The sequence below is a fragment of the Vombatus ursinus genome, unplaced genomic scaffold (genome assembly GCF_900497805.2).
Source record: "Vombatus ursinus unplaced genomic scaffold, bare-nosed wombat genome assembly UNPS02003292.1, whole genome shotgun sequence".
NCBI lineage: Eukaryota > Metazoa > Chordata > Mammalia > Diprotodontia > Vombatidae > Vombatus > Vombatus ursinus.
This window is the reverse complement of record NW_020943070.1, coordinates 15,207,540-15,228,759: the sequence shown is the minus strand read 5'-3', so window position 1 is coordinate 15,228,759 and position 21,220 is coordinate 15,207,540. Positions and strand designations below refer to the sequence as shown.

Here is a 21,220-nt window from a genome sequence, read left to right as displayed (position 1 = left end):
ACATTACTCCCTCATTGCCAAAGCTATAATTTAATGACAAACTATAGTTACTTACCAATAACATATTATCCCTAGCAGCTGTTACATCAGGTAGCCACTTCTGGTCCCCATTCTGGTATGACAGTCTTTAGAAAACTTTAAGCTCTGCCCTAAGAGTTACCAGTCTCTTAAGACTGCATGGCAGGACTCATGCCTATTCTAGGGATAACTGCCACAAGGCCACTCCAGTTTTTCTAATCCCTCTTGATAACTACACAGGAAAATGTCAAAGGAGCCTTGGTTTAGGTCTCATTAAGCAGGGATGAGAAAATATAATAGCTCTCAGAGATAATATTTCTTCAAAAATCTATCTTACTAAGGAAGAAAATGCTTTTCATATCAAATGTTAGGAAAGGGAAGGGACCTGTGATTTCATTGATATAAAAACTCCCCACTAAGGAAATTCCCACTATCAACGCATACCTTATCTTCAATTGCTAGTCTTAGAAAGCTCCCAAGAGTACTAAGATGTTAAGTGGCTCAAGGTCATAGTCAATATGTGTCACAGGCAGGACTTGAACCCAGGTCTTTCTGGTTTCAAGGCCAGTTCTCTGTCCACTATACCACAGTGCCTCTCGTCAACTGTTAAGGTACTCAAACTATTTAAGATATAAGATACAAAATGAAGCTGAGAATATCTGAATTAGAATTAAAATTACTAGGCCAAATTAAAATTTTTACTAGGAGGCTAGGTCCAACCCATATCATTTATTTAAGTGTATCAGAAGGAATAGTGACCCTACAGTAGTCAGGAGATATGGTTATGGAGCTTTGCTTCAACTGAATGAATCATAACTTTAAAGAAGGAGAGCACTGCATAGTTATAGCCTATCTCTTTTTATTTTTATGATAATTTTTATTTATTTTTTGTTTTCAACATTTACTTCCACAAGATTTTGAGCTCCAAATTTTCACCCTATCTCACCCCTCCTCCACCCCAAGATGGCATGCATTCTGAATAACCCTTCCCCTCGTCTGCTTTCCCTGCTATCTCTCCCCCCCTTCTCTTATCCCCTTCCCCTTCAATTTTCCTGTACGGCAGGATGGATTTCTGTACCCCATTTCCTGTATTTCTTATTTCCCAGTTGCATATGAAAACATTTTTTCTAAACATGTGTTTTTAAAACTTTGGGTTCCCAATTTTCTCCCTTCCTCCCTCGCTACCCACCCTCACTGATAAGGCAAGCAACTAAATATAGGTTATGTATGTGCAGTTATGGAAAACACTTCCATAGTAGACATGCTGTGAAAAACTAACTCTATTTCCCTTAATCCTATCCCGCCCACCCATTTATTCTATTCTTTCTTTTGACCCTGTCCCTCCTCAGAAGTATTTGCTTCTGATTACTCCCCTTCCCAATCTGCCCTCCTCTCTATCATTCCCCTACTCTCTTGTCCCCTTCCCCTCCTATTTTCCTGTAGGGTAAGACAGATTTCCATACCCAATTGAGTGTGTATGTTATTCCCTCCTTAAGTCAAATCCTATGAGAATAAGATTCACTCATTCCTTCTCACCTTCCCCTGTTTCCCCTCCACTGTAAGAGCCTTTTCTTTTCTGGTTTTTGTTTTTTTTTTTTTTGTGGGATAATTTACCCCATTCTACCTTTCCCTTTCTCCTTCTTCTAGTATATTCCTCTCTCACCCCTTAATTTTATTCTCCAGATATGACCCCTTCATCTTCAACTCACCTACGCCCTCTATCTATCTATATCTATATATACATACATATAATTTTTTCCCCTCCAACTACCCTGACACTGACAAAGGTTTCATGAGTTACAAATATCACCTTTCCATGCAGGAATGTAAACAGTTCAACCTTAATAAGTCTCTTATGATTTTCTCTTTCCTGTTTACCTCTTCATGTTTCATTCAAGTCTTGTATTTGAAAATCAAATTTTTTATTCAACTCTGGTCTTTGCAACAAGAAGGCTTGAAAGTCCTCTATTTCACTGAATGACCATTTTTTCCCCTGCAGGATTATACTCAGTTTTGCTGGGTAGGTGATTCTTGGTTGTAATCCTATCTCCTTTGCTCTCCAGAATATTATATTCCATGCCCTTTGGTCCCTTAATGTAGAAGCAGCTAAATCTTGTGTTATCCTGATTGTGTTTCCACAATACTTGAATTATTTCTTTCTGGCTGCTTGTAATATCCTTGACCTGGGAACTCTGGAATTTGGCTACAATATTTCTAGGAGTTTTCCTTTGGGGATCTCTTTCAGGAGGAGATCGGTGGATTCTTTCCATTTCTATTTTGCCCTCTGGTTCTAAAATATCAGGACAGTTTTCCTTGATAATATCTTGAAAGATGATGTCTAGGTTCTTTTTTTTGATCATGGCTTTCAGATAGTCCAATAATTTTTAAATTCTCTCTCCTGGATCTATTTTCCAGGTCAGTTGTTTTTCCAGTGAGATATTTCACATTGCTTTTTTAATTTTTCATTCTTTTGGATTTGTTTTACAGTGTCTTGATCTCTCATAAGGTCACTAGCTTCCAATTGCTCTATTTTAATTTTTAAGGAAGTATTTTCTTCAGTAATCTTTTGGACTTCCTTTTCCATTTTTCCAATTTTGCTTTTTAGGGCATTCTTCTCCTCACTGGCTTTTTGGACCTCTTTTGCCATTTGGGTTAGGCTATTTTTTAAGGTGTTATTTTCTTCAGTAATTTTGGGTCTCCTTTAGCAAGCTGTTGACTTGTTTTTTCATGATTTTCTTGCATCACTCTCAGCTTTTCCTCTACTTCTCTTACTTGCTTCTCAAAATCCCTTTTGAGCTCTTCCAAGGCCTGCGACTGATTCACATTTTTCTTGGAGGATGTAGGAGCTTTGGCTTTGTTGTCTTCTTCTGGTTGTATGTTTTGATCTTCGTTACCAAAGTAAGATAATTTAGTCTGACTCTTTTTGCATTGCTTACTCATGATCCTGGCCAATTACTTGAGTTTTAAACTCTTTGTTAAGATAAAAGTCTGCTTCCAATGTGAAGAGTGTACTGTCCCAAGCTTCGAGGGTTTGTACATCTGTTTTCAGAGGTACTTCTAGGGACCTGTAAATTTTCAGTTCTTCCAAGGTGGTATGATAAGGGGCGTTTCTTCTCTACAGCCACAACAAGCTGCACCACACCAGCATTCCTCCTCACCCCAGGACCGCCCCTCAGAACTGTGACCCAGATCCAAGCACCGGTAAAGCAAGAGATTCCTGCCTCAGCACTGGCAAAGAGATCCCTGTAATCCCCCTCAGTCTATGGGGCGGGAGCTCAGCAGGCAGCTGCTGCCCCAAGGGCATGCTCAGGACTTGTGGCTGAGACCTAGCTCCTCTCTCACCGCAGTCACAGACTTTTCCCACTGACTTTCTAAGTTGTCTTTGGCATTCAAGGGTTGAGAAGTCTGGAAACTGCCACAGTTGCCCGCAATTCAGTCCTCTGAGGCCTGCTCAAGGGTTGCTGAGGCCTGCGCGCCCATGCCACACTGTGTTCCTCTGCCCGCCTGGCGCGATACATCTTTTAGATCAACCATTCAGGCTGTCTATGGCTGGAAATTTGTTTCACTCTGTCTTTTTGCGGGTTCTGCTGCTTTAGAATTTGTTTAGAGCCATTTTTTTAGGTATTTGGATGGCTTTGGGAGAGAGCCCAAGACAAGTCACTGCTTTCCCTCCACCATCTTGGCTCCGCCCCCTCTAGCCTATCTCTTAAAAGAAGGAAACAATCTGCTGAATGTAATATTATGGCTTGCTTGAGTTGGAAATCTACCACCTTCTTGAAGGAAATATTGTGGGGAAAGAGGATTTCACTGGCCTTTCTAGCCAAAAGGGCTACGTGCCACTCAGAAGAAATTTGTCAGAAAGGGGTTTGAGAAAGCAAGGATCATAAACTGAGGGGTCTGACAGAGCATTTTAATTGATCATTACCTTCAAAAAGTGAGAATACTGGGAAGAGTAACAGAAAGGTTCTGCCTACTAGAAGAAGTGGGAATTTTAAATGGCAATGGGAAACAACTTAATCGATTGGGCCTTGGGAGCAAATGGTCCAGGGAAAGTATATGGACACATTTGGGATATCTGATACATAGGGTTTAATATCTCTGAATCTGATTCATCATCTTTCCCATTTCTTAGATGAATTTCCCTAATGACCTCTCTCAGCTAAGAACCTTGCCATTCAGCTTACTTAAAAAATTAAGGCTATTCAACATAAGCTCCCTTTTTCCCCATTCTCTTTATCTCAAAAGCCCTTGACATCATCACCTATTCTCTCCTTTCCCCAAATCTCAGACAAAAAGATGGCCTTTCTCTTTGCCAAGGTCAAGCCTTCTACATATGTGCTTAATCCCGTCCCCTCCCGTCTTCTGTAGCAGACTGTATGCTCAACTATCCTCCCCCTCCTCTCTCAAATCAGCAGTCTCTACCTTTCAACTGTTTTCCCCTACTACCTTAAAACATGTCCAAATTTCCCCCATTATTTTAAAAAAAAATCCACCACTTCCCCACTTACTGTGAATATTCCCCAAGGTTCTGCTCTGGGTCCCCTTTTTTTCTCCCTCTATATTATCTTGGTAACTTCATCAGTTTCCATGGATTTAAGTACTATCTCTATGTACATGACTTCCAGTTCTATAATCCAGTCCTATTCTCTCCCCCAAGATTCAGCCCTAGATCAACAATTTTTTATTACACTTCTCAAGCTGAATATCCCAGAGATATCTTAAACTCATTATGTCTAGAACTGGACTCATTATCGTCCCTCTAAAACCCTCCTCTCTCCCCAACTTCTCTATTTCTATTGAAAGCAATATCATCCTTCCAGTGACTCTGATTTGTGATCCTAGTATTGTCTCCAACTCTGTAGTTTCCCTCACCCTACATATTTAGCTGACAAATTTTACCAATTCTAATTTCGCAATTTCTCTTGCATCTAACCTCTTCTCTCCACTCACACAGGTTACCTACCTTAGTTTACATCCTCTTACCACCTCTTGCCTAAATTATTGCAAGAGCCTCCAAGTCAGTTTCCCTGCCTCAAGTCACTCATCACTCCAATTAACCTATAAAATGCAATCAAAGTAACTTAAGTGTAAATCTGACCATGTAACTTCCCTTCTCAACCAATTCCTACTTGGCTTCCTACTGCCTTTAGGATAAAAAGATAAACTCCTCTATTTAGCTTTAAAGCACTTTAAAATATGGCACCAACCTATCTTTGCAAACTAGTTAAATATTATATATCCTCACCAGTACTCTATGATCCAGATAAACTTGCCCTCACCACACTCCACTTCCCATCTCTGTGCTTTCAACTGATTGTCTCCCATGCTTGGAACGTACTCCCTCTTTACCTCTACCTCATAGAGGCTCTCTTTTCCTTTAAGATGTCACTTAGGTTCCATCTTCTGCATAAAGACTTTCTAGTTGCTGTGAACTTCTAGCACTTCCCTCTCAAGCTACCTTGCACTTAACTGCTTTGTATACATTTGTATTTGCTACCTTTATATTTATGCTGCATATATTTTTATCTGTATTGGTCATCTTCCCTGTGAGAATATAACACTGACAGCAGGAATCATTTCATTTTTTTGTACCTATATACCTAGGACTTAGCAGAATACCTGGCATAGACAAGGTGTTTCATAAATACGTGTTGACTGATTACATGGCAAGCCAGGAAGACTTGAGCTTGCCCTCTTTAAAACCTTAAGAGCCAAACTATCAGGAGAGATTTTTTGAATGGAAGAGAAAAGATTTAAAAATCCCCACATAAGGGGCAGCCAGGTGGTGCAGTAGAGGGGCAGCCAGGTGGTGCAGTAGAGCACCAGCCCTGGATTCAGGAGGAACTGAGTTCAAATCTGGCCTCAAACACATAACATCTACTATCTGTGTGACCTTGGGCAAGTCACTTAACCCCATTGCCTAGCCAAAAAAAAGTTCCCACATAAGCAATTCTATATTAGCTGGGGCATAGAAACACATACTATTTGGCAAATTATGATTGGGGATGTGTGGAATAGGGATAAAACCATTCTAAAGATTCTAGATTAATGTTAATATAGTTGTTACTTAACCTGACAAATAACCTTGCCATTTTCTGGGAAACAACATATAACAGAAAACAGAAGGATAGGACTAAATGATAAAAATCAAATACCAGTTATATAAAGGATTAGTAACAACAACAGGCACTAGCAATCAGCAAGAACTTTAAATTCTAAGACGTAAAAAATCTTTTTAAAAGGTGATTTAAGAGAACTTACCCAAGTCAAAATCATACATACAATAGGTCATCAAAATGTCATGAAGTAAAATCAATCCTGGATTATCTTTGCCTTCATAAAACTTGTTTGTTCGGTCTGTTCTCTTAACATCTTTTTCTGAAAAGAAAAAAAAGCTGTCAGAGTAATTTAAATGCTTCCCAAAGCCAATTTTATTAAGCTCAAATCTTTAAACTGCAACATTTTTCCTTATTATTGATTTTACATTGTTTCCAGGTTTTAAAGTATAGACGAATGAAGTCATCAAATGTCATTTTAAATGCTTTGAAGCAGCTGTATAGAAAGTAAAGTATAATAAGCTTCTTTAAAATGAGATGATTTACTTGAGAATAGATTTTCCTTTTTTTCCATTTTCTATATACATCTGTAGAACCTTTTTAATTAAATGGTAGAAAACATTTTCAATAAATTTAAAGCAACACTGAACACTACTGCATTTAGTTAGTAATAAAATACATGTGATATTTAAAATAAATAACGAAAAAAGCTATTACGCAATCCAGTTTAATCAAAAGGATTTTGTTTCATTCATAATTACTTGGTTTCTTAATTTGTCATAGTCCATAATCGTTTTTATTTCAAGTAGCTTCTTTATTCTCAGGCATCATCATTCAGTCAAAAATGTATTGTGCTAAAATGAAAAATAAATTATAAGTTCTCTCCAAAAATTATTCCATAGCCTTAAAAAGATAGTATGATATAGTATAATTGGGTGTCTGTCTTCTGAAGTTATATAACCATTTCCCTATTTTAATTCAATAATAAATCACTAGTAAAAAAGAATTTGTAGAACTTCCAAATTATAAACATATTACACTGTAATCAGCTCAATTTGGGTATATCTCTGTCTTCCTATCTCACCCCCTCAAATGTATATGTGAGTTGAAAAAAATTTTTGCTAGACTGGGGGAGGGTTGACTTTTTACTAATCAATAATTAACCAAAATAAATTATCAATAAGAAAACATTGGGGGCTGCTAGGTGGTTCAGTGGATAGAGCACTGACCCTGGAGTCAGGAGGCCCTGAGTTCAAATCCACCCTCAGACACTTGACACTTACTAGCTGTGTGACCCTGGGTAAATCACTTAACCCTGATTGCCTACCCAAAAATAAATAAATAAATGAATGAATAAATAAATTATTTAGAAAAAAATTTTTAAAAAAGCAAAAAGAAAACATTGGTTTAGATGCACTGTGGCTAAGGTTCTTAGGGTCTGTTTTTGTTTTTATTTTTTAACAGTATTCCCCCTCTACAACATTTTATTTCTAATACAGTAACATTCTCAAAGAAGTAAATCTATACCTCTAAAACAGTAAGAAAACTTTCCATTATATATGTATTTTGACCGACCAACAAAAATAATTAGTTATAAACTTAATAGCAGTTTTTTGATCAAAAGGTATCAAAACTGCCCATCTTAAACAGATAATTAATTAATAATCCCACATCCAGAAAATTTTAGTAGCCAGAAACTACTCTGCTGACTTCCAGTCTCATATACTCCAACTACCTACTGGATGTCCTGTAGACATCTTAAACTCAACATATCCAAAAGTGAACTTATCTTTTCCCAAAAACCATCCCACTTCAAACCTTTTCTATTATTGTCAAAGGTACCACCATCTTCCTAGATACCTAGTGTATACCTAGGCTCACAGATCTAGGTACCATCCTCAAATACTCACTCTTTCTCACTCCCCATATCAAATCTGTTCTCAAGGCCTATGGATTCTAGCTTCCCACCTTCCCTACCTTCCTTGTATATGCTTCATTCTCTCCTCTGACACTGTCCCCATCCTGGTGCAGGCCTTCATCTCTTCATGCCTGAACTATCGCAATAGCCTGCTGGTTGGTCTTCCTGCCACTCCAGACCATCCTCTACTCAGCCATCAAAATGATCTTCCTAAAGCAAAAATCCAACCATATCACTTCCCCCTACTCAATAAACTCCAGTGGCTCCCTATCACCTCTAGAATCAAATATAAAATCCTCTGCTTGGCATTCAAAGCCTTTCATAAACTTCCCACCCATACCTTTCCAATCTTCTTACACTTTACACTCCTTAAACTCTTAATGTATTCTTTGATCCAATGACATTGGTCACTTTGCTATTCCTTAAACAAGACATATCATTCCCCTGATGCCAGGCATTTTCACTGGCTATCCCTCATTCAAAGTATGCTCTCCCTTCTTGTCTCTACCACCTCTAACTCCCTTGCCTAATACCTTCAGGTAATAGCAAAAATCCTCCCTTCTAAAGGAAGCCTTTCACAACCTCTTTCAATACTACTACCATCTCTCTGTTGCCTATTTCCTATTTATTCTCAAGAAAACCCCAGGAATTGTCTTTTGTCTTTCTTTATATACCCAATGCTTAGCACCCTGCCTGGCACACAGTAGGCTCTTAATATATGTTTAATGACTAATAGTGGATTTGTAATATTATCCATTAGAGGTAAGGAATTGCATGCCTGCCTATCCAGTCCATAATTTTGTCCATATAGTCCCTTAAATTTGCCACAGAAGGGCGTACCAAATGTGCTAGAGGGTCTTCCTCAGTCTCTTCTAACATCTCAAGGATATTAATGAATCAAGGAGGTTATCCATCTCTTGGATTTGTAATTATAACTGGTCCCTTTTTTTCCTGATTGCAGATTTCTTTCTAGTTTTTTTTTTTTGTTTTTTTTTTTTGGCTAGCCAATGGGGTTACTTAACTCATTACTTGCCCAGGGTCACATAGCTAGTAAGTGTTATGTGTCCGAGGCCGGATTTGAACTCAGGTCCTCCTGAATCCAGGGCCAGTGCTCTATCCACTGAGACACCTAGCTGCCCCTGATTGCAGATTTCTTATAAAAGTTTTGTAAAAAATAAAACCTCTTCACAGTTAAACTTTATGAAAGTGATCCATGCCCAACACCTCAAAAACAATGTCTCTGCAACCCCTTCCCAAATGGCTTCAGCCTCCAAATATTATACTGAAGCTGCTCTAAAGACCCCAATCAAGTGGCATTTTTTCCATCACCTGCTTGGTCTCTTGACAATGATGACAATCACTCTCTATTTCTGGATACTGTCTCTCCTCCCTTGACTTTAAAGATAACACTCTCTCATTCTCCTACCACTAGGAAGGGAACCAGAAAAGGCAGACAGTGACATTTTAGCTGAGTCTTAAAGGAAGCCAGGTGATCTAGGAAAAAGAAATAAAGAAGGAAAGCATTCTAGACACCAAGGGAGGCAGGGCAGGGGTTGGAAGGGAGGGAGAGGGGGGATGTCAACCAGTGAAAAGGCACAGAGTGTCATGTTCAAGGAAAAGCAAGAAGGCCACTGTCACTGGATCATACAATATGTCAAAGGGAATAAATATTTGATCCTGGAGCTAAAAGGAAGCCACTGGAATTTATTTCGTAAGGGGCTGATATGGTCAGACCTGTGCACTTTGGCACCTGAAATAACGATGGTAAAGCGAGACCAACTAGAAAGCTATTGCAATAGCCCAGGTATGAGGTGACAAGTCTTACACCAGGCTGGCAACTGTGTGAATGGAAAAAAAGGGGATGCACACAAGAGATGTTAAGAAGGCAGAAATGACAAGACATGTCAACAGATTAAATACATAGAGTGAGAGTCCTGGAACATGACACTGAGTCTGCAAACCTGAGTGCCTGGGAGGATGTTGGTGGTGTCCTCAACGGTAACAGGAAATTCAGAAGAGAGCTGGGTTTTGGGATAAAGGTAATGAGTTATGTTTTGGACATGATGAATTTCAGATGTCTATAGGATATCTAGTCTGAGATATCCAACAGGCAGTCTGATGATGTGAGATTGGAGGACCAGAGAAGTTAGAACTGGCTAAGTAGACTTGAGAACCATCTACTTAGAGATAATTGAACCTATGGGAGCTGATGAGATCACCAAGTGAAACAGTATAGATAGAGAAAACAAGCTGGCCAAAAACGGACCGTACCGTGGTTACTGAGCATGACCTGGATGAAGATACAGCAAAGAAGGCTGTGAAGTGGGAGTCAAGTAGGTGAACCAAGAGAGGGTAGTGTCACAAAAACCCAGAGGGGAAAGATTATCTAGCAGAAGAAGGTAATGAACAGTGTCAAAGGCTACAAGAAGTCAAGAAAGATGAAGACTGAGATAATGTCAGTAGATTTACAACTGAGAGATCATTGGTAACTGCTGAAGAAAGCAGTTTCAGTTGAATGTTAAGGTTAGAAGCCAGACTCTAGAGTTAGAAGAGATAGAAGAAGTGGAGGCAACAAGCGTAGATGGCTTTCTAAAGCTTAGCCACAAAGGAGAGGAAAACATAGGATGACATCAAGCCAGCTTGGTAGATCAAGAGAGTATCTCATTAAGGACCGAAGACACATGGATACATTTGTACGCAGCTGGAGAAAAAACCACTAAAAGGGGAGAAATTAAAGATTAATGACAGAATCAGGACAATGTAAGAGGCACTCTGCTGGAGAAGACAGAATGAAATCAGATCACGTGTGCATGTAGAGGGGTTTGCCTTGACAAGGAAAAGGGCCACAACTGTCTATGAAACAAGGAGTAGATAGTGGAGAAAAACATTTGAATGATATGAAATAAGAAAGGGGTAAAAGGGGGGAATATTCAGCAAGTGTCCTCACATTTTTTGATGAAGTAAGAGGCCTCATCTAAGGTAGGGAAAGGAGGTGCCATGGGAAGCTGGAGGAACAAAAGATAAGATCAAACTCTTCTGAATTTCCATTTGGAATTATGCTATAAAATTGACAAACTGCCCATGCCCTTTAACCTAGTAATTCCAACACTACATATATACCCCAATGAAGTAAAAGACAGGGAAAAAAATCTAACGTATATCATAACAGTGTCATTCTTTGCAGGAAGAAAGAAATGGGAACAAAATCAGCACCCAAGAAAAATCTATAGCATATAAATGTAAAAGAATATTACCGTAGAGTAAGAAATAACAAAAACAAACAATTTATACAAGGACTACAGCAGTGCAAGAAAAAAATAACTTTGAAAGACTTAAGAACTGTGCTTAATGTAATAACCAAGCACAATTCCACTGGTACTAATTTGTTTTGCTTGACTATTGTTTACATGTTACAAAGACAGGTGGGTTAATTTTTGTTGTTGTTGTTGTTATTTAACATGGTGAGATTTAGGAATGGAAAGAGCAAGAGACGGCCTATGATAGTGACACTGCCAAAAAAAAAAGATAAGAAAGAGTCACTGAATCATTTTTAAAAAACACAGAGTAAATGGAACAAAGTTCAAGGGAAACTCAGATAAGCAGGATGGTTCTGAAGGATATTAAAAGGAAGTCAAACTCAGAGTAATGGAACAAATAAATGAAGGTTCCAGTGAGCAGAAAATTAAACATAAAGACTCTCTCCTGGCAGAGAGGCAGGAGACTACTAAGGCAGAATATTAGATACACTATCAGATGTGGTCTCTGGATCTGATATCTTTGCTTAACTTTTTTGTTTTGTTTTGTTTTTGCTGACACAGGGGAGGGTTCAGTAGGGAGAGGAAGAGTTTGGGAATGACCAGTATAAAGACAAAAAAAACAGCAATAAAGTATTTTTAAAAGTAGAAATGTGCCATATGTTTTAGAAACCTTCCTATGACCATGAAATATTTTAAGTTTAAGCACATAAAGGGGTGAATTTTAATTATGTGGAAAGTTCACTTAATCAACCAAGGATGAGGAACTATACAATAAAATCTGCATGCAATCCATCCTCCATCTTTTCAGTTTTTCATTTCTATTTTCTGACCTATATCTCCAAGTCTTAAAACATGAAGCATAAAAGTTACTTCTCTAATCTTTTAAAAATATTTTAAGTTAACCACCTCCTTCCCCATCAGTGGCATTTCCACATTCAATAAGGAAAATTACCTATAAGATTTCTATAATCCCTCAGCCTTGAGTTTCTTTTCTCTTGCTCCTCGCTGACAGATTTCCACTGCAATTTCATCCGGAAGTATTCATCACTAAAGAAGAAAACAATTTTATACCAAAGGAAGCTTTTTATGTAGTCTATGTTTATTATTTGAAAACTCTAATTTTTCTATAAAAACAAATCATCAAAGTATAAAGGAATTATCAAAAGTATTTAAGATGCCTAAGGGACACAATTTCATAATAATGCCATCATGGTGAAATCCTTTAAGTTATAATCATCAGACTGAAAATAATAATTCAAATTTACATAGCATTTTACGGTTTACAAAGTGATTTCCTCACAACTCTGTGAGATAGATGGTATAAGTATTGGTGTCCCCATTATTCCAATGAAGAAACTAAGGCTCATAGGTAAAGTTACTTGCTCATAGTCACACAAATAATAAAGTGTCTAAAGTAGGATTTGAACCAGGTCTATCAACTCCAAATCTCTTACTTCTGCCATTACATCAATTAATCACTAAATTAAGAATTTTTAATTGCCACTAAGCTAGGTGCTAGCTTAAACACCTGGAAAAATAATCTCATATAGGCCACAGGAATCTAGTCAGGTTAAAAAATATTTAGATCAGTTCTTGAAATCCAACCTACCAAATAATATTGTGATCATAAAATACACTAATCATAAAGGTTTCTAAAGCAATTATAAAGAAAAACACTTAAAATAAAAAGCTATTTAAGAGCAGCATTTTCCAATCATTAGAATACTTCAGTATACCAGGTATTGTGGCAGCATGACATAGTAGAAATAACACGAAATTTGAAGTGAGGATTTTGGTGTTCAAATCTTAGTTTACTACTTTGTGGCCTTGGGCAAGACATTTAACTTCTGTGGCCTCAGTTATACAATGAGGAGGCCGAACTAGCTAATTCCAATGATCTTTTAGACACTGGCAAAATGTATAAAATATTAATGAAATCTTATACTATTTAATCACAGTGATATCACTGGCAGAAAATATATATGAACCACTGTCACAAAGAACAATTTTGAAATCCCCAAGTAGGAAATTTGACCTGAAGAAAATCTAAATTATGCCTCCTTACATCTTATTCTCTATCAACAAATATAATGCAAAATGATAAACTCTTAATTCTTTCATTCTAAAAAGGAAAAAACAGTAAATGAATTACATTTATCTAATTTCTTTTAGTATCTAATGAACACTAATCCAATTCAAGACATTTGTAAAAGTCTCCTAACACAACAAATATGGGGATGAACAGACTACTTTAACCAGGATAGGGTAATTTTCAAAAGGCCACTACTATATTTTTTACGCATTTTGAATCAACAATCCACATTGTATCTTCTTAATAGTTTTCCAGAATTTTCTCACACAAGCTACGAAACAGGTAGTATAAGAATTATCACTTCCATTTTGCAGATGAAAAGAACACAGAACTTAAGCGCATCACCTATTGTCATACAACTTGGCAGTGCAGCAGACAAGACTTGAAACTAAGTCAGTAAGACCCAAGTCCAATGCACTTTCCAAATGACATCAGACATGAGAATAATGTTTTTCCCAATCCCCAAAGCAAGCAAAAAGCTCTCTTACAATTCACAATGTCATTATGATAGTGCATCTAATGAAAACGAATAACTGAGCCTGATGTACCACATATTAACACAAGTCTTAACTGTATTTCCATTTTTTAATAAAAATTCTCATGCGCCAACATCTGAAATATTCCATGTCCTGAGTCATCATATCTACATTAATTATGTGGATGAGTTATTTATTTTTTTAATAAAATACTTCATTAAATTCAACAAACATTTATTAAATGCCTAAATTAGCACACTGTGCTGATACTTACGTTTTTAATTTTTGCAAATGAGTTCTTTCTTCCTTAGTACTATCCCAAGGAAAATATCCCAGAAGGAATTTCCATGCTTGTTTTCTCAAAACATGACTGAGTCCCTGAGGTAAGTGCACATTAAACAAATTAGAAATAATGAAAGACTTACTATAGAATTTGCTCCTAACCTATGACATAGTAAGGTTACATATATGTGGAATTTTCATTAAAAGGTATCAATTCAAAAGATACTATTTTTTTCCTTATATCCCACTGAAACACTTGAATTTCTTAGGAGCTAGATGGCATGAGCATGTGGTCCATGACTAATAAATAGATTATAAAGACCAATCTGGTTGATATAAGGATACCAGATACTGTCGCTCTGCACACCCATACACAGGCCATGGGCAATTAAAAGGGCAAGAAACCCTTCTCCCCTAACTTCCAAGTAACTCCTCCCTCTGACTTCCAAACAGCTCAAGAGATTTATTTCAGCATCAGCACCTCATTTCATCAGGAAAGCTTAGGACTTTGGGAAAATAACGTAGCTCTTCCCTTGAACAACCTATAATATAACGGTTAATTAAATTACCCCTCTGAATATCTTTTGCTTCATGCCATCTACATTTAAGATTCTTCCTTCTGAATCCATGTTCTTAGACCACTCATCCAGGGATACAGGATCCCTCCTCTGAACAACAGGTCGTTCTCCTAAATCAATCTAAAATGGAAAGATAAGTTACAAACTTTACACCATTAAGCAATGATAGGAAATAACTTCTTATTACAAAAAATGAAATAATAGTATCTGTTGGGCAACATAAGAACCCTTACTTTTGAAAATGTTCTTCCATTTATTTTCTCATTTCATAAACTTACTTAGTAAGCAACATCTAAACTGCCTGATATAGTTAGTATCAAACACATTTTCCTCCCTGTTAACAAACACATAAATGATGGGTACTAAGGCAAAAAAAAAAAAAAAAAATCACAGAATCTTAAATTTGGAGCTATAAGAGATTTGAGAAACATCTAAACACCAAGAGCTCTTAACCCTTTTTTTTTTTGTCATGGCAGTCTGGTGAAGCCTATGGAATCCTCAGAATAACATTTTCAAATAAAATAAGCTATGTAAGACAACTAAGGCAACCAATTACATTGAAATTGTTATCAAAACACCTTTTTAAAAAGTTCACACACCCAAGGCTACAACACCTGATCTAGACCAACTTCCTTCTTTTATAACTGAAAAAACTAAGGCCTAAGGAGATGAAGTGATTTTTCAGGGCAACTGCACACAGGTTGCAAAACAGAAGAGTTAGCTAGATGCTCTAACTCCAAGACTAAACTCTCTGTACCATACCACGCTAAAATCTCATAGAAGCAACTTATAAAGTGTGTAACAGACTGCTCAAACCAGTGTACTACATTACATTTTTTTTCTAATTTTGGTTATAAAGTTATTCTATGAATTATCACCTAGAACACATTTTTACTCACCACTAAAAGATGTCATTTTTAGGTAACTAATCCATGACCCCTTAAGTAAATATTAATAATTTTGTACTATACTTGGTTTAGCAGATGTAGATAATTTATAACTAAACAAATTTGTAAAATAATCCATTTTTGCAGCATAATTTAAACATTTGAAATTTTTTACATGTATTCAAACCCAGAACTTGTCAAGAACCAAAGACGTCTCTGAGCAGGTATAACAGTATGTCACAGGGGCAGCTAGGTGGTGCAGTGGATAGAGCATGGGCCCTGAAGTCAGGAGGACCTGAGTTCAAATCCAGCTTCAGACCAAACACTTAACACTTACTAGTTGTGTAACCCTGGGCAAGTCACTTAACCCCAATTGCCTTAAAATAGATAGATAGATAGATAGATAGATGGATGGATAGATAGATAGATGGATGGATAGAGAGATAGATGGATAGACAGATAGATAAATAGATAGATGAATGAATAAATAAATAAAATTGGGAGGAAAAAGATTAAAATATTTAAAAAAAAAAGGTATGTCACAGTTCAGGACTTAAGGTCCTTTGAGTGAAAACAAGTGAAAACAAAAGCTCTATTTAGGGAGGAGATAGAGCAAAATGAGAATAAATTAAGTCCACAATCAATCAGCTAACAAGAAAACATTTGTTATTTTTAGGCCCAGGTTCCATAAGTGGAAATGAACTAGGGGTTTATTGGGCAGAGGCTACTTCCTCCAAAGTTACAAAGCACTATAGCAATATACAGTCCATCAATAATGAGGAATAACTCAAAGAAAAAAAGTTGGTCAAGTTAAAACCAAAAGCATTTGATAACAGAAAGTGCATTACAGGTAGGGAATACTAAACAGTGATAGATGGAAGGCTCAAGAGAAAGGGTTGATGATAGTGATATGTCACTATAGTCAAACTAACCTTTAGCTTTTATACATTCAGTACAAGATTTTTTTTTTTTTCAATCAGTAAAATAAAAGTTGTATAAATACATATTTCCACTCACTCTAGTAATGACTTCAAATCCTGGTTCTTCCTGCTGGTTTATTTTTAAACCTGGAATAGCATCGCTAAGAAAATCTGCCATTTCTGAAGGTGGTCGCTGATGAGCTGAAGGATCATTGCCTCTCAAACTATCAAAAATGTAGTTGGTGACTTTGGAAAATCCTACAAGAGTTGCTGTATATGGGTCCTTTTTGATTTTCTACAGAACAGGAAGACAAACATAACTTTAGCAGTACTATAGTAAAAAGTAAACAAATGAACATTAATAGAAGGGTCAAACAGAGTAAGAAAGGAGAATCAAACTAAAACAAAGATTTTCTCTACAAGATTCGATTGTTTTCTGGGAAGGAAAATTTGAATTTTTCTATGCTAACCTTTTAATTGAGTAAAAATCAAAGAAAAGTGATTCTATCATAAGTATCAACTTGCTGCTACTGATTCAAAATGCAAAAGAACAAATGATGTGTGGGTCTCATTCAGTCCACATTCAACAAAAATGTATATAGTCCTTACTTTCCAATGGTGAATGGCCCACGACAACTTTCTTCTGTCTAGTAGTCCTGCCTTCATAGAAAAAATATTTCTTGAAGCATGGTATACCCTATCACAATCTTACAAAAACCTATTTAATATACATCCGAAAACTGTAATTCCTTAAGCAATATTAATTCTGCTTGTAAATAAGTTAAATTATTTGATACTCTAGAGCCACAAAGGACAAAACTAATTTATGAGGAAATGCTATAGATTATAAACCAAAATATCCAATAATTTCAAGATGAAAATTAATCATTAGTGAAAATAAGGATCAAACTCACAAAAAATTTTCAGAGAAATAAAGATTCTTCTGTAGAAATCAGCAAGTATAACAAACAGCATAAAATAATTTCACAGCAGAAAGTAGCTGGATATTTTAGTGGAATACAATTAAGGAGATAAATAGGACTAAATCCTTTGGTATCCCAACACTCTCTAAGGTTACATGGTTCCAAAATAACTGAGGAGTCAATGACAAAGAAATCAATCCAACAAGGTATTTATCTGAACTAATTTTTTGATTAGCTCAAGTAAACTAACCCTATACATTCTACAAAGTTGAACTATGCTAAATTTATTCAATACTAATAGAAAACTGATATAGAATAGAAAATTGCTAATTTGCATTGTCAGAATTATGGTCATAAGGAAAAAACATCACTGAAACATTTGCTAAAGAACAAGAAAGAACAAGTTACCAACAACCTTGAGAGTTTCTTACTCTAAAAATTCAAAGCATAAGACTCATGATTATAAAATGATGACTGGGTCCATGAGTCACACACAAAGTCAGCTTCCTTAAACTACAGACCCAAGTTAAATAGTATTTGGGAACAGGAGGGTAAAAGGGTTGGAGGATTTTTGAAGACAGAAAGATTAGCCCTACAGGTACCTAAAAAACATACTTGAATTAAGCCATAGGCTGGTTCATCAAGGAGATTTTCAAAGGACTGTGAAAGACCCTTATTCTGACAGTTCACAAGAAGAGTCCTTTTATCTTGTGGAGATCTGTAATAAAATGAAGACTGTATTTTTAATTTATAGAAAAAGTGACAAACTGAAGTAACTACTGAATTTTTGAATAATTTATGGATTAGCATTTATATAAGAAAAATCTTCAATCTACTAAATAGCATTAATCTAATAACAACCTTAAGATTACAAAGCAATTTCCTCATAACAATCCTGTGAGATCAGTACTATAATTATGCATCCCTATTTTACAGATGAAGACACTAGATTCAGAGAGGTTACACGACCAACTCTCTACACAAAGAATATCAGTGCCAGAAATCAAACCCAGGTCTCCTGATTCAAAGTGAGAACACTGTTCCCATTTCACCATGCTTCCTCTCTAATCTAATGCTAAGGAATATGCGGTGATATCTGCTATGAGGGTTGAGTTTTCCTTTTCTCTTTTTTCCCCCAATGGGAAGAAGGAAGTGGGAGGGAGAGAAAACAAATGTGCATTGATTAAAAAATAAAATTCTTAAAAACAAATATGTAATAGTCAACTATAACTAGTTTTAGAACTTCAAGAGAGAATTTTTATGTACTTAAAAGAAATGAAATCTGGAAGTTGCCTACACAACAATGAAATCACAGGTCTAATCGCTACCCTTATCCCTAGTTTTTTTAATTAATCTTTTAAAAGTTTACACCCTGTGCTATTATAAATAATATATAAATAACATCAGCAAGACTGTCTGACTATTCTTGTCATATAAGTACATGGAAAAAAAAATCAGTTAAATACAAAAGGTGATATTCATCATACTAAAAAGCATTGCTGTTCGGGTTCTAATTACAATTATGGGTTTGTCTAGATGCACTTTCTAACTCGAATTCTGTGATTCTACTCCTTTATTCCCAATTACAAATAAATTTATGTACATATATATAACAATGTTAAACATACAGTTTTCAAAACTTGCTCAAGTTCTGGTCTCAATTCTTCGTACAAATTTCTCTTATAACTAAATCACATAATATAAGTCATTAAGAATATTAACAGCTGAATAACCAAACATTTTTAATGTCTAAATTAATAAAAAACTTTATTTTTTTCCAACCTCTAAAGTTCTTAACTCAAGAAGCTGAATGAAATAAAGCCACGATTTTTAGGTCTTTAAAACAACAATTTCATTTGTTTCACTGCTACCTACAGTATCTACTTTGTTATAAATGTCTGAGATAAGAACTTTAATAACAGTTATCTCTTTTCAATTCTAACATGACAGGATGCAACAGTAATACTAGGGGATATGAAATCCAAAATAGGATCTTGCTCAGAGACAGAGAATGTACAGTTCTCATACTTGCTAGGTAAAAGCGATTTCAAAGCCTTCGATTTTGCTAAAAGCAGCAGAAGGAACAAAAGTTAAGTCACTTAGTCATGTAAACAAAATACCCTAAAGATTTTGCTACATTTTCTCTGGACACCTATTTGGTTGATGTTTATTGTGGGGACTTATTGATAGAACTTTACAGGTCAGTTACTCAAAATGTAAACACTTAAGAGGCAACAAAAGGAAAAAGAAAACAGTAACATTTAAGCATAGCATTTTCAGTAACAAAACCATTCAATATTCATTCCATCTTCATCAAGAATGTTTTTAAAATTCAATTACTTCTCAAAAGTTCAGACCAAAAAAAGTCATGAGGCTTTAAATGTTAGAATGCAGTCGTATTTCTCTACCCAGAGACTTGACTTTTCTTTTTACCCCCACTACTTAGCACAGTGTCAGACACAGAGTAAACACTTAATGCATGCTTGTTGAATGATGGGTCATACCCAGAAGTAGGAAGAGAAAAGAAAACGGAAAAACCCTCTTTGGCAGCAAAGCAGTATCCCCTGAACATTCAGCAACAAAGAGTCAACAAAATCCTAAAACACAAAAACTACAATTGAATAACCGTGATTTAGTCGGTCTATCAAGCAGCAGGGTTCAAAAAGAAGTCAATTTCACAGATGGAAGAAATATGGCCAGATAGCAGTTTTCTGGAGGGAAAGAAAGAAAAAAGAAAGCTGGAGGGTTTTGTGGCCCAGAAGCACAATCTGAGTCAACAGGATCATCTGAAGCTGCATTAACAGAAATATAGCAACCAGAAACAAGGAGGTGACAGGCCTGCTACACTTTTCCATGGTCACTTCCCATCTGTGTTCAATTCTAAACACCACATTTTAGAAAGGACACTGATAAGCTGAACAGAGAGCCAACAAGATAGTTAAGAGCTTCAAGTTCATGACACAGGATGATCATTTCAAGGACCTGGGGATATTTAACTTTGGGGAGCATGTTTGGTCCTAGAGAGCACAACAAGGAGCAATAGGTAGACACTATAAAGAAGTGAATTCACGATTGATATAAGAAAATAAAAACTTCCTTGGGTAGTGAGAGCTACCCAAAAGTGTAATGGGCGACTTTGGAAAGTAGTGGGTTTCTCCTCATTGGAGGTCTTCAAGCAACAGCTGAATGACCTCTTGTTTTTATTGCTGCTTTTTAACTAAATGGCCACTGAGGTCTCTTTCAACTCCAAAATTTTGTAATTTAAAAAGAAATAAAATGATAGCAATTAGATGCAGCAGTAAGCAATAGACACACCTGACAATTAAAAAAAAAAAAGCACACCAGCTTGGGAAGTTAGTCAGTCACAGAAGATACATCTCAGTAGCTCCTAAGGCTATACTATTGTCAGGTCAAAGGCACATCAAACCTTTGAACAGCTCTCCTGTGTGGAAAAGGTAAACCTATTTAGATCTCAGTGGCCCCAAAGAAGGTATCAATGTATAATGTTAAAATACAAAAGACATTAAATAATAGATGGACAGTTACAGAGCTTATTCTGAAGAGTTTGATTTCTTGTAGTATTTATCATTTTCTTTTCATAACTTATCAATGCTGTGTATTAATTTGGTCAATAATTCTAAGTAGAAAAGAATTTTAGAGAAGAATTTCAAGAGAAAGTTAGTATGTAGTACAAATACTATACATAATTTTTAAGCCCTTCATAACAGTATGTTGCTTATACTTAGAACTCTGTTCAAAGTAAAATAACAAAGGAGAACTTGGAAAAAAGTATGACCTAGTGATATGTCTAGA

General features: G+C 36.1%; 1 protein-coding gene across 1 annotated transcript in view; it reads right to left on the bottom strand.

The window, feature by feature from the left end:
• The window catches only part of TBC1D15 (TBC1 domain family member 15), a 75,441-nt gene that overhangs the window by 22,468 nt on the left and 31,753 nt on the right, over positions 1–21,220 (bottom strand). Inside the window, exons 6-11 of the mRNA XM_027874057.1 lie at positions 18,023–18,125; positions 16,582–16,779; positions 14,669–14,797; positions 14,092–14,195; positions 12,202–12,296; positions 6,280–6,396 (exon numbers count right to left, since the gene is read on the bottom strand). Coding sequence (XP_027729858.1) covers positions 6,280–6,396; positions 12,202–12,296; positions 14,092–14,195; positions 14,669–14,797; positions 16,582–16,779; positions 18,023–18,125 — 746 coding nt within the window. The remainder of the gene's footprint in view (positions 1–6,279; positions 6,397–12,201; positions 12,297–14,091; positions 14,196–14,668; positions 14,798–16,581; positions 16,780–18,022; positions 18,126–21,220) is intronic.